Here is a 26,908-nt window from a genome sequence, read left to right as displayed (position 1 = left end):
GAAGTATTTTTATAATAAATACTCAACAGACAAAAAAGATAAAACAGTCAAGATAGATAATAAAATTCAAGACGCAAAACCAAAAGCAAGGCCATAGAAAAGGTGGTAGGATTAAGTGGCAGCAGAAGCGCAGAATCTGCAGAAGTTGAAAGTTCTCTAGACCTGAGAACTTGGAGAAAAGCGGCGCGGGACCGGGAATGTTGGAGATATAGTCTGAAAGGGACCAAGTCTTGATTGAATGATGATAAAAGGCGACAGAAAGGATGGTATAAAGTACTAAGGGTTTAGCGTAAGCAACGCAAAAATTCTGGGACGGTAATGAAAAGCCGAAGTGAAGATTTTTAGAAAGACAGTGAGACCTTAATACTGGTTATTCTTGGATAGACAAAGTGTTATGTTAAAGCCAACAACAAAAAAGTGCTTGGAACATAATATTAAGACACACATGGTATTTACGGATATTTAAAAGGCAAATGATGTGTGTTCAATTAGCCAAGCTGTAGTAGGTGCTTTAAGACAAGAAAATACCACGGATTTACATTAATTCTGTAGAGGGAGTTGTACGACGATATGGCAAGTTTAATATAGTTTGGACAAAAGTGACAAAAAAAAAGAAGCTAAAGGTGAACAAATATCAAGGCTGGTATACGAGTATTGTGCCTACTATTTTTAAGGTTTATTTGGTGAGATTTTTGAATATCGGTAAAAGAAAATGTGAGTCTCTGGGGATTTCAATTAGGTCGAAAATCTAACAAATAATATTGACCTTGGTTCAACTGCGTTGGACTATTAATATTACACTGTTCATACTTTATTGTTCAAGTTATTAGGATCGTGGGAGTAATAGTTTACATTAAACACAATTTTACAAATAAATACATTCATACTTTCATTGCTGTAAAATTTAACACCTTTGTCGTGAATTTCAAATAATTAACGCACTAACAAACATTTCTATTTTGTAGCGATTTTCCAATAAAAATTGATACTATCAGCTCACGATATAATAAAATATTGCTTTAAAATTTAATGTATTCCAAAAGTTGTGTATAAATAAGACAATACTACGCCTAGTTTTAGTTTTGAACAATATTTTAGGTACTAAAAACCATGAAGCTTACGTTGATTTCTGTGATGTCCTGTATAGGTACGGCCTTTTTATTTTTACTTTATTTATTGATTTAGTAACTACTGTAATTCATGTTCCATTTGATGTAATATTCTGATTTCTCCCAGAATCAACTTTTTCGGATTTTTCCATCTTTCTTATCAAAAATTTTTATGTAATTTTTTTTTATATAAAATTGATATCAATTCCTTTCCGATTTCTATGTTTTCTATCCAGTATAAAATGTTTATCTTTTAACTAGCTTACTTTGACTACAGTACATTCAACCATTTTACACCAATCTAAACGATTAACGGAATTCGTAGAAAACTTTTCGTTGTAGTAAAAGGCAGTTTAGCAAAACTTTGCTAAATTTTAGGTATAAAATAAATATATGCGTCATTAACCCGTTGTTCATAGTTTTGCATATATTTAAAATTTTTTTTTAATAAATAGTATTCTTGCATAATGTTATTTAACGTAAATTTCTTTCACCTACTTGTTTAATAATTTTTTTCTAAGGAAAAGTTTAATAATTTTTTTCTAAGTGCTAAGGAAAATTTATATTCAAAGTAGATATACAAAGTACTAAAATATCCCTTTTAATTTTTGTTAAAAAATACTTCGGAGTAAGCTAGAACATTTTGTCAATTTAAATAATGGTGGTTCTTCTTCTTCTGGTTCCTATCCGTTTCGGATGTTGGAAATCATATTGGCAATCATGACCTTGCTCGCTGCGGCTCGAAACAGCTCCGTTGAGGTTTTCTTAAACCATGTTCTTAAATTCCGCAGCCATGATATTCTCCTTCTACCGGGTCCTCGCTTACCTTTGACTTTACCTTGCAATATAGACTGCAGCAGGGAGTAACGGTGCTGATTTCTCATAACGTGTCCCAGATATTGCAATTTTATGCGTTTGATCGTAAACACAATCTCTGGTTCCTTCTTCATTTTTTCTAGAACTTCCTTGTTCGTGATCCTTGCTGTCCATGATATTCTCAGCATTCTTCTATAAAGCCACATCTCAAATGCTTCAAGTTTTTTAATAGTGGTGTCTGTAAGCGTCCATGCCTCCGCCCCGTACAGCAACACAGAGAAAACATAGCATCTCAAATGTCTCATTTTTGTATCTAGGGATATGTTGTGACTTTTGAAGATGGCGCTCATTTTGTTAAAGACCGTTCTTGCCTTTCCTATGCGTCACTTTATTTCCTGTACATTGCTCCACTGTTCGTTTATAATAGTTCCCAGGTAGCAATACTGTTTTACTCGCTCTATCTGCGTCCCAATAAAATGTAAAGATGAGCCCCATTTATATTCTCCTTGCTGATAATCATTTGTTTCGTTTTGTGGGTATTAATGTTTAGTCCGTACTGTTGACTGTACTCGTTTATTCTGTCCATTAGCCTCTGAAGTCCCTCTAAACTATCTGCTATCACCATGGTGTCGTCGGCATATCTAACATTGTTTACTCTTTCACCATTTAGAAGGATGCCTTCGTCTATTCCGTAAAGAGCCTCGATAAAATTTTTCTCTAAGTACATATTAAATATCAACGGTGATAGAATACATCCCTGTCTAACTCCACGTAGTATTTTTATGTGATCTGTTTCTTCTCCGTTAATTTTCATGTATGCGGTCTGATTCCAGTATAGTTCTGAAATTATTCTGAGGTCTTTATCATCCAGGTCTGCTTCTTTTAAAATGTTTATCATCTTTTGATGTTGAACTCTGTCAAATGCCTTTTCATAGTCGATCAAGCACGCGTATACGTCGCAGTTAACGTCCCTGCATCTTTGAATCAGTACCTGTACTCCGAAAAGTGCCTCTCTGGTATCCACTGCGTTAATGAAGCCGAATTGTCTGTCCGATATTTGTTCCTCGCACCTCTTATAAATTCTTCCATGGATGACTCTAAGAAACAGTTTTAACATGTGGCTCATTAGGCTGATTGTTCGATATTCTTCGCACTTTTTAGCCCCTTGTTTTTTAGGTATCGCTATGAATTCTGATTCTAGCCATTTATCAGGGATGATTCCTGTATTGTATATTTTATTGAAGACAGAAGTGATCCAATTTATTCCTTCTTCCTCCAAGAGTTTTAAAAATTCAGCTTCGATATTATCAGGCCCTACAGCTTTTCTGCTTTTCATCCGTTTTATTGCTTCTTCTACCTCGGATTTAAGTATGTCCGGGCCCGTCATCCTCTCTGAAAATGGATGCCTATAATCCATTCTTTGATCCTGAAAAAGTGTCTCCAAATATATTCTCCATTTGTCTTTCATCTCTTGGGTGTCAATGATTAATTTTCCATTGGTGTCTATGAGTTTCATTTGTGTTCTCTTTTTAAAAGTACCCGTTATTTCTTTTACCTTTTTGTGTACATTATGGTGGTTAGATTGACCATAAATATGCCTGTTAGAGTGTACCGTTTTTGAGACGTCTGCGATTACAGGTTAATGTTGGGGTTTTCGTAAATATATCCAACTTTTTATTTTCAAATGAAAATACTTGTACTAAAAATCAAAAAATTGTGGAAAACATTTTAATTTGTTTCTGTACGGTTTCCAACCATTTCTAAACTTTTTATCAAACAAAATTAAATTACAATCGGCATTCCGAATGATAATTAGGCTAATTTGCTTAATGTGTTTAGAATCTTTGTAAGGGGTTATATTATATTTTACCTCTCAAGCACAGCAGTTAGAAAGTTTCTGTCATATTGATCTAAACTCGGTATGTTGTAATTCAAACGTGTACTTTCAAGTGACCATCATGCTTAGACGTAAGGTGGATATTGATGAATTAATTGCAAATGTGCATAAATACTTTACCATAGAAAGAGACAATAGTGGACCTTTAAAGTCATTATTATGTATAAATTAACGCGTTTTGACGCACTCGAGATAAGTGAAAGTAAGCTAAAAACTGTAATGAAGACTAAGATACTCATGTCACAACTCGTAAACATTCTAGGAGCATTGATTTACCTGATGGAGAAAAATTTGAAATTCGCAATATTTTGTATCCAATGGGTGAAAACAATCAACATGTCAGTTTAGATACTTTACTGGCCAAAATAAGAGAAAGACAAGTTTCTAAAATTAAGAAGACTATTAGGTTAAATAAAAAAGAAAATAATAGTTTAGGGTCATGTGTTCAACAATGAACCATCCAAAATTTAAAATTGTCTAGATCAGTCGCCTTTTAACCTAGAAACACGAAATTATACGAGTATAAGAAACACATATTTGTAATATATTACACATAATTCGATTATCAATAAAGTATAATGTTTTTGAGTTAATATAGTTTTCTTCTTTTAAGTGTCTTTGGTTCATTGTGTCCCACGGGTCGTACACAATGAACTAGTGCTGCATTTGAACCAAACTTCTTTATTATAAACATAGCTAATAAAAATTAGGTTTACAGAAACTATAATAAGATTTCAAATTTTTATTGTTTAAAAGCACAAGAATAGTTGAAAAGGACAATAAAACTGAAGATAGGTATAATTCCTATCTGATATTTATTAAAGAAAAAGACACTGTAAACGCATTATAGCATTGTTGTCGTTTTGTGCTGCCACATAGTTTTGGTCCCGGCACATCATCTTTCTTGTTGACGGAAGCTATATCAGGAACATTGGGCATAACAAACTGCTCACTATATTTATCCTTAAGTCTTAAAAATGATATGCAATATTCCCCATCTTGTTTTATCTGTAATATTTTCCCACAAAATATACCACTGACTTTGGTGGATGAAATTCTACGAGGACATAATCTTCTACGTTAGGGTTAAAACCTTGGGTACTAAACAAATTTGGATTTAAAATAGGAAGATCTTATTCATACTCTCCACTATCACTGTCACTCTCAAGGGAAATATCTATTTCATCCTCCTCTGAATCTGTATTATCGTCATTGACAAATTGGACTCTCTTCTTAGCTTTTCTATTTTCATTTATTCATGAATGCACCTTATCATGTCCTAGTGAGTTTCCATCTTTAATCCGCTTAATGGCCATAGTTACTTTTTCGTTTGTTATTTCTGGGCCGTAGGGATTGTTTATTTCAGTCGGTCTTCGTGCTGCATCTTCATATAATTCTGGCATATATTCTTTCCATTTTCGTAATTTATCTTCAATGGTAGTCAAAATATGGCCTTCAATGTCTACAAATATGTCTGTATTGCGTTATTTTCTGGTATTTGGTTGTACCTCTTTAATTTTTTTGTGCATATGGAAATCGTCATGTTTGCGTTGTAGTGTTTCAATTTCCGTACATTTCTCCGTCAGCCGTGCTTCTTTTGCTCCTTTTATCTCCTTTAATATAATTTTTTTTTTCTACTCCGCTCCAACAATGGATTAGTTCCCCTATTTTTTCCGTGCAGTTTCCTTTCTTTTTTGTTTCCGTTGTGACGAGGATATCGAGACTCATCTTTTCGAATTCTGATGTTACTTCACTGGCTTTTGTTCTCCAGCCCTGCACATTCCATGTGCCTATTCTTAGTTTTCTCTGTCTTTGTCTTCGGTTGAGTTTCGAAGCCGGGTTTGTTGAACTCAAAGCAGAAGTGCCCCCCCCCCGTATCCGATGGGGCTCCCTCCTTCGGAGGTGTGGATTGCCACCCGGGGATTAATTTTAAAATTTTTCATTTCTGCCAATTGTTCGTTATCCATCAAAGGCGATCCATCCATCGCCATCAAAGTGAAAGACACCAGAGTGAAAAGAGGGGCAGAGTGTGGAACAGATCACAAACTTGTGGTGGCATGGATGGAATTCCCCTATATCTGGACAAAACAAAAACATACATCGATTGTTACAACGGGAACGACAATAAACGAAAACAGGCTCAAATTACATCTATTGCAGGAAGAATCAATAAAAGATTTATACAAAAGAAGACTAGACCAAAAACTAGAAGAATTCAGATATGACACGTTAGATGAAATGCATGAACATATAAAAACCTGCCTGATTTCAGCGGCCTTAGAAGCTCTTGGAGAAGACGACCAAAGGAACACCCATCAGAATATCAAATTAAGGGAAGACACATTGAAATGCATAAAAGAAAAGAAAAAACTACACATAAAATACCTAAACACCAAAAAACAGGAAGACTTAGACCTATATAGAGCGAAAAACAGAGAGGTAAAGAAAAGAGTAACAAATGAAAAGAACGAACGATGGGAACAAGCATGCACAGAGATAGAACGACATATCGGAGGAACGAGAAATTCAGAATCATGGCGAATATTAAAAGCACTTCAACGAAATAAGACAGAGAAAACCCAGATCGGCAAAATTAGTGAAAACGAGTGGCAAGAATACTACGTAGAACTACTTACAGAAAACCGTCCCCAATTTTAGGAAGAGAATATAGAACATGCAGGAAATGGGGCATACGACCAGATAGAAATAAGCCTGGCAGAAGTTAAGAGAGCAATCAAGACATTGAAGAACAAAAAAGCCAAAGAACCCGGAGGAATACCAAACGAACTAATTAAAAACGGAACGAAAAAGTTATTCCGCATGCTACATAGAATGTTCGAAAGAGGACTAAATGGAGAAGAAATACCTGCGGAATGGACACAAGCATACATCACATCCATACATAAGAAAGGAAACAGGAAAAAATGTGAAAACTATAGAGGAATTAGTATAATATCGTCGGTAGGTAGACTTTACGGGAAAATTATTAGAGAAAAACTAGAAACTGAAATAATAGGAAAAATTGGAGAAGACCAAGCAGGGTTCACAGTAGGAAAATCATGCCTAGATCATACGTACACATTAGAACAACTAATAGAGAAGAAAATGGCAAAAGGTAGACCGGTCCATCTGGCCTTTGTTGATCTAAAGAAAGCATATGACTCAATACCTAGAGTCAAATTATGGGAAGCAATGAATGATCTCGGAATCCGACAAACACTAATAAAAGCGGTTAAAGCACTATACAAAGAAAACAAAGTAGCTATTAAATGTGGAAATAAAGCCTACAATGCATTTAAGACGACAAAAGGACTTCTACAAGGCTGTGCTATGTCCCCTACTCTGTTTAAAATATTCTTGGAAAAGACACTCAAACCATGGAGGAGAAAGTGCGAAGGAATGGGCATACCAGTAAGAGACGAATACCTATACACCTTAAGTTTTGCCGACGATCAAGTAGTCATCGCACAAGATGAAGAAGATCTCAGCTTTATGCTCAGAAAACTAGAAGAAGAATATAAAAACAACGGAATTGAAATAAACTTAGAGAAAACCGAATACCTAACAACAGAAAACAAGGATATGAGAAACCTAGAGATAGACGAGGGAAGACAAATAAATGGAACAGATAAATTCAAGTATTTAGGAACCATAATATCGAACCAGGGAACAACAGAAGAAGATATAAACAACAGACTGAGACAAACAAGAAACTGTATAAGACAACTAAACTCAGTGTTGTGGGATAAGAACATTACGATAAAGACAAAAAAGAGAATATATAATACCCCGACAAGAAGTATCCTGACATATGGGTCCGAAAACTGGACAATAAACAAGAGAAATAGAGGTAGAATAAGAGCAGTAGAAATGGAGTTCCTGAGGAGAAGCTGTAGACTTACAAAAAGAGACAGAATTGAAAACGCAGAGATTAAGCGGAGAATGGGAGTGCAATCAGACATAATCGACTATATAGAGGAGAAGAGACTATCCTGGTACGGCCACGTCAGAAGAGCGGACAGAGGACGCTGGATAAACAAAATCACAGAATGGAGCCCGATTAAAAGAAGAAAGAGAGGAAGACCCCGAAGGTCATTCAGAGATGAAATCGACGAGGCTATGGAGAAAAGAACCCTGCGAGATGGAGACTAGAATGACAGGGAAAATTGGAGAAAACGGTTGAGTGAAGGAAGACAGTGAAAACTGTGGAAATCCTTAGTAATAGTAGTAATATAATTTTGCAACTTTTTGTATTCGTTGTCATTTCGACCTTTTAATTTTCTTCGCTCTTCCATCATCTGTCATCCATTCTTGCTTCTTTTCTCTTTTTGATTTTAGATATTCATGCGAAATTGTGGTAATAGATGTCTTCATTTCGTTCCACTGTTCTTTTATGCCTCTAGTATTGTCTCCAACTATTTTCACAAAATTTTTAATAATATTTGTTTTTACTTTTTTCTGGCTGTCATTTTCTTTTAGTACTCTTATATCTATCTTGGGCCTCATTTTCTTATGAATTATTTTGAGTCATATAATCATATTTGCAACCAATAGACTATGATCTGAGAAGACATCTGCGCCTGGATATGTTTTTTTCTTCTGCCAAGACCATATCCCACGACATTCTCGACTATACCTTGTCCTATTTTTTCATTCACATACCAAGATCATTCCAGGATTCATTTAAAGCCAAAACACACAGCAGAACTTATATTTATTATATACAATACTACATTAACATTTACACCATTTTCAACGTAACTGCTTAAGTAAAATCACCATCCTCCCTATTTTCATTTATAGTATACTTCATTTTTCCTTATCTTCACATGTTTTTCTTAGGTTATGCTTTCGGACTTTCGGACATATCAGTCTCTTCTTCACCTATTATTCCCTATCGTAAAAACAATACAACACAAATTGCTCTTTTAGGTAAATATAGTCAATTTTGGTGGTTTTTAATATTTCATGAAAACTGATTACTAATTAATCAACTCTCTCTCCATCTTCCCAACATTCATAAACTTAGAACTTAAACACTTTATATGTTTCAGTTACCAAATGTTTTTTGACGTGACAACGTCTTAAATTAGGTTGTGGCTCGGAGTCATTCATGAAAAAGTGTAACGCCCGCTCACGTCTGTTACGATGAGTCACCGAATGAGAGAGAGGCCCGCCGGACCGGCGAATGCCTTGCGTCTCTCTCCCACTCAAACATGATCGGTCCGCTGCGCGCGCAGCACTAGAGAATTAGGCGCGTTGAATCGGTGCGTGCTTGTGTCTCTGTCTTTCTCGAGTGTTCTTGGCGTTCAAGACACATTACAGCAGAAATACTTCCTTTCATTTCATATTTCTCCTATCATCGTCCTATCCTCAACAAAATCACTCAAATAGAAATTAGTTAAGTTTAAGTTTACATGTACAATGTTTTAGTAAACAAAATATATTTCTATAGTTAAAATTTGTGCAATTCTTATTTTCATTCAATTCCTTGTTCCTATTGTGCAATTTAATAATATTCATATCAATAAATATTCTACCGAGAAAAAGACGTTGTCACGTAAAATCTTCGCCCGTAAAACTGACTTTACAGGCAACCGATTTTTTAACATAGAGGGCCTTATTATTACTTAAGTTCACTCAAAAGCCATTATCCTATATAACTATATAATCATTACTTGTCATTTTTGCTAAATAGAATTATTTTTCATGTTATTTCTTCATGTTATTGTTGCTTCCTTATAAGACAGAGAAGATTATTTTTCACGTTAAGAACGGCTATGAATAGCTATTCTGATGAGACTTTTTAAGTTGAAATACGTATCAATAGATATATAGACGCTTTGAACGTGAAATCAAATCTTTTCTGTCTTTTTCATTTTATTCGGATCTACTCTGTATGAGTACGAGAAACAAATTCGTTAAGGATTTCTGCTTAGATGAATAGACATGTCGTGGAATACAAATTTTATATTCCCCATGTCTCTATTAACATCTTTATCATCGTCTGGCCATGTCTTGCAATTTTTAGAAGGCTCCAGATTAAAGCAGAAATCTGAATTTGTTTCGAAACTATCTTACCGATTTTTCTATCAGATGTCGCTATTGCGTCCATAACGAAGCCATGTTATTGTTGCTTCCGTATAAGACAGAGAAGATTATTTTTCACGTTAAGAACGGCTATGAATAACTATTCTGATGAGACTTTTTCAGTCGAAATACGCATCAATAGATACATAGACGCTTTGAACGTGAAATCAAATCTTTTCTGTCTTTTTCAAATTATTTTTGACTCTATTTAGCTAAATATTGCATTCTCTTGGTGTTTTTGTACATTTTTGCTGTTTCAGGACTTTTATGCTTTGCCAGCATCACACAGTCGGTAAACCTTCCAACAGCACTCAAATTACCCGGATTCAATCTTAGACAAAACAAAGTTCTTGAAGAATTAATAAATACGTACAAGGAAGAGCTGAAAAAAACTCCAAGAGATATTTCCCCGAGGGCATTCGAAGAACTTAAATTAATTATTGATATCCTAAACGACGGTATCAAAAACAGTACTGAGCAAATTTTATCAACCAGCAGGAACGCCTTCGATTTTCTGGCCGATTCTGCAAAAAAGACCATCGATTATTTAAGAGAAATGGTCGAAATTAAAGAAAGATTCGGCATTCTGAGGGATGATCGTGAGGATAATTTAGTCATCGAGGCGTTAGAGCAGCTGCTTAAGAACTTCGTGGAATGGATAGAAAAAGTCAGGGGTAGTTGGAATGAACTCGAGAAGGAAGTAGCTAGAATAGCCGTTGATTTATTGGAAGAAGTGCAGAAAGTGGATAGCGAGGACATGGCTGACGTGATCATTCAAGCTCTACCCTTAGAATTTCCACCAAATCTGAGAGAAGACATAAACGAATTCAGGGACGGCATCATTGAAGTTGTCGAAAACGCTAAGGACTTTTTGGGTATACTTGCCGTCAAAATTAGAAGAGATTATGATTTGTAAATAAGTGTTATAATTTGTTTCAACTATTTTATACGTTTATATGATTATTAAAATATATTTTAAGTATTTTACTTAAATTTTATTTAAATGTTTCGGCAGAAACCTAAGGGTGGTATAGATAACACTGAATCTTTCTTCTGGAATATCAGATATCTCGACTTTTGAAGTTCCTCCACATATACTCACACACAGCTGGTAAAAGGTATTCTAGAAAAAATCTTCAGTGACAACCTAGTCGCTGGTGCTCGTTTCACGGTGATATTCGACGCCTAAATGTCTTGGTAGAAACCTAAGACTATTGTAGATGGCACTGAATCTTTCTTCTAGAATATCAGTTATCTCGGCTCTTTGTGTAGCGTTTTTCTCCAGAAAAATAAAATATTCTAAACATTTTAGCAATTTCAGAAAGTTATGGAGTCTTCTGAGTACGTGAATTTCTTTTCTTTTTTGTAATTTCTTAGTTTTCTTAGTAAAAGTGGTATAGAAAATAATAATAATAATAATAAATAAAACAAGGTTCAATTTTTCTTCCTTACTATATTCAAAATTTGCCCCCACAGATACTCACACACAGCTGGTAAATGGTATTCCCGGAAAAACCTTCAGTGATTACCCAGTCGCCGGCGCTCGTTCCACAGCGATATCCGACGCCTATCGACTGCGATGTTTCGGCAGAAACCTAAGGGTGGTATAGATAACACTGAATCTTTTTTCTGGCATATCAGTTATCTTGACTCTTTGTGTAGCGTCCTTCCCGAGAAAAATAAAATCTCTACGCGAATTTCTTTTTTTTTGTAATTTTTTAGTTTTACTTTTATCTTTTTGTGGTGTCATTCGTTGTTTTTTAAACGCGCAGTTAAGTTGGATCTAATATATGGAAGTTAATTTATCAGGAAGTTAGCAATTTCGAAACTTTTGTCCTTCGTATATTATAAAGGCCTTTAATTTCACTTAGTGTTATGTCGTAGAACATTCTGTATAATGTGATTAAAATTGTGTGTGGGTAAAGAAGTATATTATTTGTCTTTTTGTATATTTAGTAGTTTTATATCTCGGCAAGTCGAGGTTTTTTAACTCTGCCCACCAGATCATTGAATAAATTTACTACCTCAATGCTCTTGTTGACAGGTCCTATCCCAGATAAAGGAGGAAGGTTCTTGGGCGAGTTTTGCACTTTAGCCAAGTTAAAAAAAACCTTGTCTTTAAAAAAAATATATCAGGTTTTCGGTACAGACTATTTATTAAATTTTTAAAATTTGACACTGACCGATCAACAATGCTGCTAAAATATTTTATCGTCAAGCAGTTGCACGAACAGCTTGATGACTGTGATGTTTCCAGTGGTTTTAAAAGGATCAAAAACAATTACTCATCATCACCATCATTGCGGATGAAAGTACCTGTTTTTTTAGTTTTCCAGACACTCATCCATTAGTTGTTTATTTCTCGTAGATTTTGCGAGTAGCAAAGTAAGGACTTTGTCTCAGGACCAGCAACCTCCTGTAGAGTCGTACGTTGCAATGTTATCAATTGGAATTGTAACTTCAACATCATAACATATAAGATCCAATAATGTAACCTAAATTTAAATTAATAACAGTTAACGGGTTTTTACCCAAATATTTAGTTGCACAAAGCATGTACACCTAGACACACTGATGATGGAATATGGATTCCGAAAACGTTTTGTGATGTAGCCCGATTGGGTGTTTTAATTATATACCTTTTATAAAGGATTTTTAAATAAATGTTTTGATACGTGGTGTACAGCCAGCTACGGGAACTTAGTTTTCTTGTGGGTCATAACTTGTTAAATACTTTGCATAGTAATGCAAAGCACAGTATTATAAGAACAAGAATTATGAGAGGATAATAAATATGAAAAAATATATAGGGTATCCTATTTAAAAAATTGTATGTTTGCTGCACCACGTAGTTATTATTCACCCTGTAGAATTCCACATAATTTTCAAGTATGGAGAATATCATTGCTTACATTTTTTCTTGTTTTTTGGATATTTTGTACCACAATGGAATTATTGACCGATGTCGCACTAAAAACTCACCCTGTATATATATATATATATATATATATATATATATATATATATATATATATATATATATATAAATTTGTAAAATAAAAGTATTTCTCCGTCCTCTAGAAGATAACGAGGTAGACCGTAATGGAAGACGGTCATGGAGAGAAGATGTCGAAGATGCAACTACCACCAGAAATTGAAGATCGCTAGACGGAAAACGCTGGAAATTAGGATGGGAGAAACGGCGTCAGCTGTAGAAGACTCATCTATTATATATTATATAAAAGTATTTCTGCCTTTATATTTCTAATCTTTTTATGACTAGAAACCTTCCTTAACATTAGCCTTAGCATTTCTTTACTGTTTCGATATTAGAATTTGCTCCGTCTTCAAGAACCCCTCTCCAGCTAAGGGGCGTCCTAAATTTCTCAGTTATTTCAGTTTGTTATTTAGATTTTTTATGTAGTTATTCGATTGAAGCTTCTCTTAACCCGCTCCTTTCTAGTCTTTAATCTCCTCGCTAGAAACCTAGACCATCACTACTGCTAGTGAAGAAAATCCATCTGCAAACATGCAATGTCTACATACCTAGCCAAAAACACGTTCTGAGGAGGCACCAAGTGATGCGTAAAGGGAAGAGGCTACCTCGTAGAGATAGTTCAAACACTCCTGACCATGGAGCTGCGCGAAGGCGGAGTCAAATTCACGTAAAGGCAGAAAGGTTCTATTATAAGTGGAATTATACAGTGCATAGTACAATGCGTTTCGCATGGAAGTGGGGACTAAACCAAATTTCGTCTACTGCGCCGTGGTCAGGAGTGCTTGCACTATCTCTAACATATAGTTAGAACACCAACAGATCCATCCTTTAAAGGCTTCTTTAATATGCTTTAATCTATAGGTACTCTTTTATGGATCGATGTAAAAAATCTTGTTGGTTTATTGTTAATTCCAGTCGTTTCTTATATTTGTACGTTTTGTCTCACTTTTATAATGAGCTACATACATCGTAAAAATATTTTTGTATAAATCCAAGACAGTGTTGTTAAACTGTATCAGTTGAAGAACCATACCGTTAAATTTAAATCTGCAAATAAAATTAAAGCGACATTTTTTAAATGGCCCTATAAAACCAAAATGGTTCCCGTTGACCGTGTCGGTCGTTTTAAAATGCAGTTCTCGATTAAGCTAATTTCAGTAGTCGATGTGTGTGAATTGCCTATATCGTAATTAACCCAAATTTTTTACGATAATGTTTATTGACGTGGCTACCTGTAAAATTGGCAGTTAGCATGTTCAAGTGGATTCGAATGTTTGAGAAAACAAACCATTGTAGCGAATAAGTCCAATTAATTCGCTTTTGAGAGCCAGTGGCTCACGCACCAGTCCCTAAAGCCAACATCAACAAATTATATATTTAATTAATGAAAAACTGACATGTATTTTGTACAAAATTATGACAAATCAAGAATGGAAAAGAAATCTATTTTAAAGTGTGCAAAAATTTATTTTTTTTTATTAAGTAAACCGCGTCAACCATGAAAGGTTATTGGCGGGGAAGCGTTGTTCATAAAATCAGACGTTTGCTTATAACAACTAATTAGAATTGAGAACTTAAGTCTATTTTTATATTAGATTGTACAATTTAGTTAGTTTTAGAAACTTTTTAGTCACTTTATCACATTTACTATAGTTCAGAGCACTTTTCAGATCACTTGGTAAATCACTTTGAAGTCGTTCCAGGTGATAGAGTGGGCAACTAACAATAATGTGTTCGATTGTCAGAAAAATATCACAAACATAGCACAGTTTTTGTTGTTCTTTCTTCATTAGGTACTGGTGGGTTAACCTGGTATGTCCTACTCTCAAGCTGTGTTATATGACTTGATCTCGTCGTTTTTGTGGCATTATCCCTTTTGGTGACAGCTGTAGCATTTCTATATGTGTAAATACGGATTGAATGTTCCACTGAATAATAGCCATTTTGTTAACTTTTTGTTTTTTTTTTATTTATCGTTAGAAAAATTATTTTCCTGTGATGCGTAAGTATCTTCAGAGGTGTCATCCTGAATACTAAAATCTTTATTTTATTTTACTAAGTAGTTTTTTCTTGATTCTTGTAATTCTAGATTTAATTGGTCTTTCGTTCAACATGGGATATATTTCAGTTAGCATATGTCCCAACCCGTGTATATCCTGTGTGTATTCTAGGGCCAGTTCTACTGGGGTGGAAGAATCGTGAACGTCTTCTGAGAATGCTAGTAATTGGGTGTAATTTAGTACATATGGTGGTGATGCATCCTGGATAAATTGTTTGACTGGTTGTAATAACGACTCAATATTAATAGTTTCTGAAGTGGATTTGTCTAATTTGATACTTTTTTTCTTCTTTTTAATTTACACTGGTTTTGGTTTCGTGCATTCTGTTGATATAGTTTCTGTAGGAGTGGAGCAAGTTGGGAATGACACTTCCGAGTAGGATCGTTTATTTTTATTATTTGTATCAGTGTTGACTTAAGCATCCATTTCTTCTCGAGATTCATTATTTACATGTGTCATTTGATTTTGTTCGGAGATAGTGGATGGTATTTGTGGAAGAAAATTTTCCTCCGTATGGGGCTTTTGAGTATTTTGTGGATAAGAGGGATTTGAGGTACAGTCCGAGGAAACGTGACCAGCTGGGTGGCATTTGTAACAAATTAGTTTATCGGAAAGAAAAATTCGGTACGAAATATTTTCAAAATCATTTAGGATGGAGTCGGGTACAGTAAAATTGTCAGTAGGTGCAAAGTAAAACTTGTCTTCGAAAACTAAGTACATGGCTGTATTGCGGATCTTGTATTCCAACTCTAAGGAACAAAATCGGAGACATTAATTTAAAACCAAGATTGATTAAAGACTGTTCGATTATGTCATGGGGTATAGTCGGACATACGTTGGATAAAACTAATCTTTTAGCGGGTGTAATTAGTTTACGTGCTTTGATTATATGTTCTCCAATTTTAATTTCGCCATGTTGACTTAGATAATCATTTACGACTTGTATGCTTGAAAGGTAGATACATATTTTTCTGTTTGACATTTTGACCTGGTTTTTTGTTGGGAATTTTGTTAATGGTTGTTGCTTAGTGATGATAGAATAAGTAATGTTTTGCTGATCGGGATTAATTGATGGACCCCTGTAGTCAGTAGTACCACCTAAATAATTTTAATTTGTGTAGGTCCGACTCTGTTTATTTAAAAGTAAATAGTCGATCAAGCAATTAGCAAGATAATGCCAAGAGATGAAACTAGTTTTTTAAATAATTAATAAATACGAAATATAAATAATGTTCTTCGTATGTATATAAAAACAATGTTTGTAATCAAACTACTGCCAATTTGGAAACTGTACTTACAGCTATTAACAGACCACTATACACTGCTTCTATATATATATATATATATATATATATATATATATATATATATATATATATATATATATATATATATATATATATATAATTTCGGTTTACAACGTTCTTCGACGTCTTCCGATTTCCAATCTCCATCTCATTCTATCGTTCCATAGATCGTCTTCCAGTTCTCTTTCTCTGATTTCTTTATCAACTCCTTCTCTCCAACTTCTTCTAGGCCTTCCTGGTCTTCGCCTACCTCTTGGTTGCCATTCAAGAATTTGTCTTGGTATTCTATTCTCCGGCATTCTCCTTACGTGTCCGTACCATCTGAGTTGTGTCGTTTTGATGTCATCACTGCTTCTATATATTTTGGTTTATTATTTAAATTTACACTGTTTCATCCCAAAAACTGTAAAAGTTGTGGAGCTCAAAGTATTTCGACTTGTCTACCTGCAATTTCTAATAGTAGTAAAAACAAATATTTCCCAGCTGAGCTCTTTCGGCTTACAAAGTCATCCTTCAGCCAGCATAGCTTTGAGAGGTAACAACTAAATAAACATAACTGATAGACCAAATTTTCTGGTTTTTCTTTTGGGATGAGTTCTTTAAAGTGTGTTTAAATTCAGGTATCCCCGTTCTCTCTCTTAATAGGTCTATAATTTTCTATGCAAATGCATTTTTTTATGCAAAAGGATGGTAATAGCATTGTTCCATTATTTGGCCACCTCTCTTTGCTGCAAACAGAAATTAAACAAAAAGAGAAATCAAACGATTTCTACCTAGCGAAACTGAATTCAAATTTTTACCACTGTGTTTCCTAAAACTTGCGAAACAAACAGCTGGATAAATTACTCGGCAAGGGAATCTAAAATTGCATTCCACATGCCGTTCATCCTGGTCAAAATTCGTAGTGAATTCAGTTTCTGGTACTCCAAACGAAGTAAGTAATAAAACATAATGACGGTATTAGATTTTTAGTAGTTACGTCCGTATATAGTTATTTTGATAACTATTGTCTAGGGCGGAAGAGATTTTTGTTTTGGTTCAGAGCAGTGGTTATACCGTTCTGAGGAGACCTAAAGAGGTCGAAATACGTATAAGCGGCTGTCGCTGCCCTGTATCAAAACAAAAATCTAATACCGTCATTATGATAAATTAAACAGTTTCCTTAATTTATTTAATAGCATATCGATAGCTTCCATTTCGATAGCTTCTAATACAATTCCATCCTCTCATAGGTATTTGTTACTGCTCGTTAGGTTGGCAGAATTCAAGTGTAAAAGTTAAACGTCTTTTTAGTATCTGTATAAACAAGATTTGCAAATAGGAGAAAATATTGATCTAATGTTAGTTTTTTATATCTATAAGAGGGCTCAATTTATTATTTTTATTGGAAATAAGCCACAATTTTACTTAAAAAAGTTTATTTTAAACTTAAATTTTAAATCAAAGTTTATTTTGACGTTTTGAGTTCCACTTGGGAAATCGTTCTCAAAATGATCATAGTAAAATTCTCCTGTTAGCGATTTCGCTCTAAATTATGAGGAAAAATTCAAGTATTTACTATTACATTTAGTTTACTCTCAATATTAACATCAAACAGTTATTTAATAAGTATGTTATTTTAAAATATAAATGATGTATCCTCGATATCTTATTGACTTACTTTTAATGTGCGTAACCAGATTCCCCCCCACTTTTAATGCTTTCAATCATAATGCCATCTTCTACTGGAGTTATTTTTCTGTTGTTTTTATTTTCTGTGCATGCGATTTTAATTTATAATTACGTAAATTCCGGTCTACTTTTCGAGCCTTGATTTCATTCCATAGCTTTCATTAGCTCTTTTGATATTTCTTTGTTTATTCGTCCATGTTTTGCTGTGTCTTTCTGTTTGATTTGTCTTATTTTTTTGTTTTCTTGCATCTGTATACAGTGATATTAATAGCACTTATGGAAGGTTATCACTCCATCTTTTGCGCGATCGTCAGATAGTTCTTCTGCCGATTGGTGGCTTATTTAGTGACTCCATTCTACTTATGTGGTTATTCCATTTTTTTTTTCTATTTTGTGTCCATTCATCTATACACTGTACGTTCAGCTCTTTGTCTTACCTGTAGTTCTTCTCAGTACTCTCATCTCTGCCGTTTGTAGTAGTCTTTGCGTTGTGGCTGTGTGGATCTTGTTTCTGAGGATATGTCGATATTGGTCTTACACTGGCTTTATACACGAACTAATTAAAAACGGAACGGAAAAGTTATTCCGCATGCTACATAGAATGTTCGAAAGAGGACTAAATGGAGAAGAAATACCTGCGGAATGGACACAAGCATACATCACATCCATACATAAGAAAGGAAACAGGAAAAAATGTGAAAACTATAGAGGAATTAGTATAATATCGTCGGTAGGTAGACTTTACTGGAAAATTATTAAGGAAAAACTAGAAACTGAAATAATAGGAAAAATTGGAGAAGACCAAGCAGGGTTCACAGTAGGAAAATCATGCCTAGATCATACGTACACATTAGAACAACTGATAGAGAACAAAATGGCAAAAGGTAGACCGGTCCATCTGGCCTTTGTTGATCTAAAGAAAGCATATGACTCAATACCTAGAGTCAAACTATGGGAAGCAATGAATGATCTCGGAATCCGACAAACACTAATAAAAGCAGTTAAAGCACTATACAAAGAAAACAAAGTAGCTATTAAATGTGGAAATAAAGCCTACAATCCATTTAAGACGACAAAAGGACTTCTACAAGGCTGTGCTACGTCCCCTACTCTGTTTAAAATATTCTTGGAAAAGACACTCAAACCATGGAGGAGAAAGTGCGAAGGAATGGGCATACCAGTAAGAGACGAATACCTATACACCTTAAGTTTTGCCGACGATCAAGTAGTCATCGCACAAGATGAAGAAGATCTCAGCTTTATGCTCAGAAAACTAGAAGAAGAATATAAAAACAACGGAATGGAAATAAACTTAGACAAAACCGAATACCTAACAACAGAAAACAAGGATATAAGAAACCTAGAGATAGACGGGTGAAGACAAATAAATGGAACAGATAAATTCAAGTATTTAGGAACCATAATATCGAACCAGGGAACAACAGAAGAAGATATAAACAACAGACTGAGACAAACAAGAAACTGTATAAGATAACTAAACTCAGTGTTGTGGGATAAGAACATTACGATAAAGACAAAAAAGAGAATATATAATACCCTGACAAGAAGTATCCTGACATATGGGTCCGAAAACTGGACAATAAACAAGAGAAATAGAGGTAGAATAAAAGCAGTAGAAATGGAGTTCCTGAGGAGAAGCTGTAGACTTACAAAAAGAGACAGAATTGAAAACGCAGAGATTAAGCGGAGAATGGGAGTGCAATCAGACATAATCGACTATATAGAGGAGAAGAGACTATCCTGGTACGGCCACGTCAGAAGAGCGGACAGAGGACGCTGGATAAACAAAATCACAGAATGGAGCCCGATTGGAAGAAGAAAGAGAGGAAGACCCCGAAGGTCATTCAGAGATGAAATCGACGAGGCTATGGAGAAAAGAACCCTGCGAGATGGAGACTGGAATGACAGGGAAAATTGGAGAAAACGGTTAAGTGAAGGAAGACAGTGAAAACTGTGGAAATCCTTAGTAGTAGTAGACTTCATCTCAGTGTTAATGTGTCTGTTTCGCCATATAGTGTTATTTAGGCATCTTGCCAGTCTATTTGCTTTTTGTACTTGATCTCTTACTTCTTTGTCCAGGTCTCCAAAGCTAGACAGTGTAATTCCCAGGTATTTTATTTCCATTACTTGTTCAATACTGATGCCATTTACATCTGGTTGGTTCTTTGATGACTACTTTTGTTTTAGTTTTCTGAGATGAGATTGTGATATTAAATGCTTTTGCTCTTATGTTAAATCTCCAGCTTGAACTATCAATATTGCGTCGTCTGCGTAACAGAGTATTTTTATTTGTTTGTTTCCCATTCTGTATTATCTTCCTTTGTTATCGCTTTTGATGATTTCATCCATGATCAAATTGAAGAGCATGAGGCTCAATGAATAGTTAGATGATGAATAGGGCTTAATGACTGTAAGATACAAGCCTTTAGTAAACTGTTGCTGTGCTACTAGGCTCAGTCTTGCACTGTTCTAATCCAATGCCTTTCTACACTTCTTAAATCGTCGGTGCAAAATTTTGGCGGTCTACCACCACTTTTTTGTCTGAGGGAGTCTCTAATTAATTATTTTTAAAGATCGCCTGTCGTCTTTGAATCTTGCAATATGAACTGCCCAGTTTCATTTTTGGTCGTAATTCGTTGCAATATGTAATTTTGTTCTGTGTTGAACCTATGAATTCTTTACACGGGTTTTAGATACTATTCCAAGCATAGCTCCATTTTATTTAAGTGACCTGCAATGTGGGTACGGTGTTTTTGTTATTGTAAGCATTTCAGCAGCTTGTCTAGTGGCAATATACATTCCTAGATATTCCTACACAATCCTACACTGATTTTACTTTGCAGTTCCCGTTTTTGACTGTTTCAATTTTTTTTCGTGCCGTAGATATTGCTTTTTATTGACTTTTTCGGTGATTTTGTTCTCTAGAGATACATTTCTTCCGAGTACCAAATTAGTAATGATCTGGCTCTTTTATTACTGGTCCTGTAAATCTGAATTACAGTTAATTAATTGTAATTGAAGAAATTTTATTAAATAAACCATTGTTTACATTCTATACTATATATTTTTAAGTTATTCTAAATTACCGATCACTGACATATACTAAGAATAGAAAAAAAAGTAACAAGACTTATACAAAAAATATCCTTAATTTTAAGAAATATATATACGTCGTACTTATGGTACTGGACGCCACTGGTGGAGCCAGAAAAATGTTGATTGGACCATAAATTCCTGAAGATCTCTAATTGATTTAACAATATTTAACAACAAGTCCTCCCGGTAGCTTTTGAAACACCATTTGTGAGCCCGGACTGCTGCTACTTTTTCCGTACTGGGTGGCCATTTATTGTTTTTGTCACACAAAAAGGCTTCGCCACTATGAGAAGATAACAATCCGAGGAATTTGTTCTAATTAAAATCCTTCAAGACAAGAACCACTTTTTACGAAGATAGTCTGATTAAAAGTGGACTATCATCCGTGAAGAATATCTATGTACTAAAAAAATAGAACAGTATTTGCATCAAACTTGCTGATTTGGCTGCTTTTTTTGGCATCAAATTTGGCTCCGTCTTTTTATGGGATGTCCTGCACTTTGCTTTTCTTCCGATTTGTAATTTACTATTTGTTGAGTTGATCGATTTTCATCCTTTTTGGTCATATGTCGTGTCCATTTTCTTTTATGTTCTTTGAATGTGTTAAATTCCGATTCAGTTTTTGTCTTACACCTTTATTTTTCTGTCTATTAAATCTTTTAATGCATTTTATCGTTTAAAAATTTAATCCATAATAAAAATATCGTAAGTAATGTGTCTTTTAGTAACCCTTGTTCTTTTTCTGCTATAATGGCTTCTGTAGTTTTTTGATTTAAGTTGCCATAACATAGCTGTTCTGTCTATTGCTCTTCAGCCCTCTATCTTCCCTTCAATTAATATATATATATATATATATATATATATATATATATATATATATATATATATATATATATATATATATACATATATATATATATACATATATATATATATATATATATATATATATATATATATATATATATATATATATATATATATATATATATTTATATATATAATAGTTGGAGCCGTATTTTTTTATCAGCTGTCTTCTTTTACCTACTAGCTCTTTGATATTTTGGCTTAGTTTTTGTTTATGGGTCAGAACGGTCGGGCAGTACTCCCTTTCCGTTTCTTTTAGAGCCTTCGTTGTTCCATCATTTGTTTGATCTACATCTTCTATTTCATCTTGCAAGTCTTGTATATGTCTGGTTAGTCTATCTTTATAAAGGTCGTTGTTTTCTGGAGAAATCCATTCTTTTTTCTTGTTTTTAGGATCACCTTTGTAGTTTCCAATTTGACATTTAATAGTATCTTAGCTCGGATTCATCTGTGGTTGCTTCCTATTGAAAATTAGTCGAGTACTTCGATGTATTTGATTCTTTTCTGTTTGTTATGATATAATCTATTTCATTTTTGACACTGGGGTGCCATCTGGGCTGATCCATATCCATTTACGCTGAGGCATTTAATAAAAAAAAAGAAGAAGTTCAGCAGTCTTTGCCCTCGTACATTTTTTTCGCCATATTAATACTTCCCCATTACTACGTCTGCATCATATTGCTTAAACCCCATTTTCGCATTAAAATCGCCAATAGTTATTGTGTAATATGCTGCGATGGCATATAACGCTGTTTCTAGGTCTTCATAAAATTCTTCAATTTCTTCATCCGAGTAGTAACGTGTTTGGTCTTTCTTTTTTGGACTCCGAAGACGTAGGCGATTGTATTGAAATTCATATCGGAGCAGTCTTATCCAGACATCCAGCAGTTTAAAAAATTGCAGAGTTCTTGGTGGAGAATTACATTGCTGAAGACACAAAAATTTCCACCTACCATGTGGGCAGAAAATAGTACAGTAGTCTCTCTCTATAACGATTCCCTATATAACGATAATTCCTCTATAACGATGAAAATAGTACACGTTGGTTGGTTCGTCATAAGAACAATGTATTAATTCTTTCTCTATACCGATATCGTTCTCTCTTTATAGCGATAACTTTTTAGCGTCCAATAGGTGATGACAAATGTGTTATTGTGTTTAATAAAGTTCAGACTACCTGAGTCACGAGTGGCAAGGTCATTGTCCAGCGGTTGTTTTGTTTTCATTTCCAGTTTGAGTTGTGTCTTAGTGTGTCAACAGTCAACATGTTTTCGAAAAAGCGTAAAGTGCTCTCGGTGGAAGAAAAGTTGTCGATAACTCGAGCAATAGAGAAAGGTGAAAAGCAATCGGATGTCGTTCGCCGGACGGGGCTGTCTCAGTCAACTGTGGCTACGATATGGAAGGATAGAAAAAAGTGGCTTAAAGCGGAGATGGAGGGCGGTAGCAGGAAGAAGTTTTTTGCAACTGAACTTGGAATTGAGAATTTCAAGGCATCTGAGGGTTGGCTGAGCAAATGGAAGCTGCGGCACAAGATCAACTACGGGCAAATCAGCGGAGAGGCTCGCGATGTTAACAAAAACGTAACGGATGATTGGCTAGAAAACGTGTGGCCTGGACTGAAGGCACGATATGCGTCAGACGACATTTTCAATGCGGATGAGACTGGATTGTTTTTTAAAATGACGCCAAACAAAACTTTAAAATTTAAATTGGAAAAGTGCGTTGGTGGAAAGCTCTCTAAGGAACGCATTACAGTTTTAGTGGCCGCTAACAAGACAGGTACCGGTGACCTATAAAGCAAACAAGAGTGTGTGGATGACCTCGGAAATTTTTAAAGGAGCGATAAGAAAGTGGGATATCGGAAAAAAATTCTTTTGTTTGTAGACAATTGTCCTGCTAATCATGTATTGCGCGACCTTCAAAACATCGAACTCTGTTTTCTGCCAGAAAACACAACGAGTGTCCTTCAGCCCATGGCCCAAAGTGTCATCAAGAGTTTAAAAAACCATTACAGGAGAAGTCTTTTGATGGAATTGGTTGAGAATAATGGCGATCTTAAACTAAACATTCTTGACGCTATCCTAATGATTAGTAAATCCTGGGACGAGGTGACGAGCAATACAATAAAATATTCCTTCAAACACGCAGGATGGCTGAAAGATCAATGATTGACTGATGGCTATTGGGCCAGACAGTTTGAACTTACTATCACCTACGGACCGGAAGAGCTAACAGATTTTGAAGAAGTTGATGAAAATGTAGCTACAACATCTGGACTTTCTGACGAGGACATCCTGCAAGCAGTTCGCGTAGAAGAAGAAGAAAACAGTGACTCGGAAGTGGAAGCAGAGCCAGAACCAGCTCCGACCCCTCAGCAGGCATTGGATGCGGCAAAAGTACTGCATCGATTCTTCATCCACCAGGAAGACGATATGAGTGCTGTGGAAGATTCGATGCGTCTTCAGGAAAAAGTCAGGTCAGTTCTGTGGAAAGGGAAAAGAAGACAGACCAAGGTGACAGATTTTTTTGGTAATGTAGGCTAAATATATTTTACAGTAGCATATTATTTTTTTATTGTACAGTACACATGTTTTAATTGTACAGTCATTTTTTTATACTGTATTGCTTATATTATTCGTTAATAAATCTATGTAGAATACAATGTTTATTCATTTATATTCGTTTTGATAATGTTTTAAAATTAAAATAGGTTATTTAATACAGTATTATTAATATTACAGTACCGAATTTTGTCTCTCTCTGTATAACGATCTCTCCTTATAACGATGAAAATTCCCGGTCCCCTGCATATCGTTATAGAGAGAGAGGACTGTACTTCTCTACGAAGAACGACGCATTCTTGCGAGAGTTTCCATTAAAAATTTAATTCTTTTGTTTTATACTTGCCATCCGAACATTTTATAATTTTTGGAGGCTCTGAAAAGTGTTCAAATAGATACCTATATTATAACAAGAAGTAGTAGTGTCTCTAAAAGAGTATACGAAAAAGCAATAGGTCTTAAAAGAAATTTCAGTGAATATCAAATATGTCTTTTACAGGAAAAACTTGAGTTTGTAAAAAAATTTCAAGAAGGCATCAACCTGTATAATCTGTCAGCATTTTGTTTAATAAATAAATTTTTTTCGACTACATTTTTAATTTCTGGCGTATATTATACCTCTTTTCCTCAAAATCCAAGCTTTAGAAGGAGATTCAACTTCTGGGAATTTATTAATGGGCGGGAGCTAGTTCATCTATGGGTTTGTGAGCCAATTCGTGTAGGATTAAAGTGCTTTTATAAAGTTCGGGAACCAGTTAAGGTGCGTCGCTTCCAACTTCCCTGGTTTTACACTACCTCCAGGGTTTATTACCAACCTTTCACCATCATTGAACTATTCCGAATAAGTACAACAACCCATTAAATTATCGTATTTTGTTAGATTTGAGATTTATCGATTTGAGAATTGAATTAATCAACTTAAAATTGTTATTTTCATTAACATTTCCCGTACTTTTCTGTCATTTTATTTACAATGTCTTGTACATCTTGTGGCTTTTACATCTTGTTTAAAACCCATAAAAAGTTCCAGTCAACTCCGTTTATATAATTATAACATTTTGTAAACAAGATTTAATGGTATCAATAAACATTTGTAAATCGTTAAAAAGCCCCAACAAGTAGTAAATTTCCCAAACCATAAAAAATAATTTCGGAATTCTATCTATCTCGAATGGAAATATCAGTTTTTCGATCTTCTTAATTAAAACATCCGAATTGCGAAGAGACTTTTTAATTACGCATCCAATTATTGTGATTTTAAGCTGCTTAACTTGTACGTTTAATAATTATGCGGCTTGTTGATTGTATCTCCGCATATAGATGGCCACATTTTAGACGAAGATGACCACATTGGAGACCGGATTGGCCTCGTATTTTAGTATTCTGTAACTAAGTACACTAGATACAACAGTAGATATAATATATATATATATATATATATATATATATATATATATATATATATATATATATATATATATATATATATATAAATTGTTATGATGTTTTGTTTGTGAATATTTTTATGAGCCATGAGCGTTTTTTAATAATACACTCAGGTGCAAAAAAATCGATCCATGGGTATTATTTGCTGAAAAAAGAAAACGTTTGAAGATATTAGTTTTAAATCAGGTATATATGTAAAAGTATATGTTAGATTAAAATAATTTTTACAGATTATCCAAAAAAATCATTTATTTATAGAGACATACGCCAAAAATAAAAAATACAAGAATATTCAAAACTTTCTGAAATTAAGAAAAACATTGATAATAAATCACTATCTAGTGTTTACCCTTATAAGCCCTTATAAAAACCTGTACACGTCTAGGCATTGAGGTAATTAACCTTTGGATATCAAATTGATCCAATTGGTCCCATATTTCTTGAAGATCCGCTGTAAGTTCAGCCAAGTTGTTTGGACGGGGTACTCGTGGTCGAAGACGTCTTCCCATCATATCCCATAGATGTTCTATGGGATTGAGATCGGGACTGCAAGCTGGCCAGTTCATACGGACAATTTCCACCACCTCTATATATTGGTTGACGATTCTAGCACGGTGAGGACGCGCGTTGTCGTCCATAAAAATAAAATTAGGTCCAATGAAAGGAGCAAAAGGTACCACAAGCTGATCTAAAATACTTGTTATGTATTTTGCGGCAGTCATAGAACCTCTATCTACAATAACTAAATCAGTATGGGCTTCTGAACTGATACCAGCCCAAACCATAACGGAGCCCCCCCGATAACTTATTCTTTCCGCAATATTACATTGAAAATATGGCTCTCCGTGTCTTCTCCAAACGCTTTCTCGGCCGTCTGGTGACCTTAGACAAAATCTGGACTCATCTGAGAACAATACATTGCCCCAGTATGCATCACTCCAGTTTTCCTGTTCTCTTGCAAAAGCAAGG

At 34.6% G+C, this 26,908-nt stretch overlaps 1 protein-coding gene across 1 annotated transcript; it reads left to right on the top strand.

Moving 5' to 3' along the window:
• The first annotated feature begins 1,012 nt into the window (after positions 1–1,012).
• On the top strand, positions 1,013–10,896 carry LOC140440497 (uncharacterized). Its single transcript, XM_072530887.1, has 2 exons — positions 1,013–1,147; positions 10,173–10,896. Exons 1-2 carry the CDS (start codon positions 1,111–1,113, stop codon positions 10,826–10,828), a joined length of 693 nt encoding a protein of 230 aa, XP_072386988.1. The 5' UTR covers positions 1,013–1,110; the 3' UTR covers positions 10,829–10,896.
• The last annotated feature ends 16,012 nt before the right edge of the window (positions 10,897–26,908 follow it).

Source organism: Diabrotica undecimpunctata, chromosome 5 (assembly GCF_040954645.1).
Source record: "Diabrotica undecimpunctata isolate CICGRU chromosome 5, icDiaUnde3, whole genome shotgun sequence".
NCBI classification, from domain to species: Eukaryota; Metazoa; Arthropoda; class Insecta; order Coleoptera; family Chrysomelidae; genus Diabrotica; species Diabrotica undecimpunctata.
The sequence above is the reverse complement of the archived record's forward strand: the minus strand, read 5'-3'. Positions and strand labels throughout refer to the sequence as shown.

Excerpts from the sequence above, each read along its gene's own strand:
- LOC140440497 (XM_072530887.1), top strand. The coding sequence starts at position 1,111 with ATGAAGCTTACGTTGATTTCTGTGATGTCCTGTATAG. Across the intron at positions 1,148-10,172 it reads TTCTGTGATGTCCTGTATAG|GACTTTTATGCTTTGCCAGC; the intron begins GTACGGCCTTTT and ends TTGCTGTTTCAG.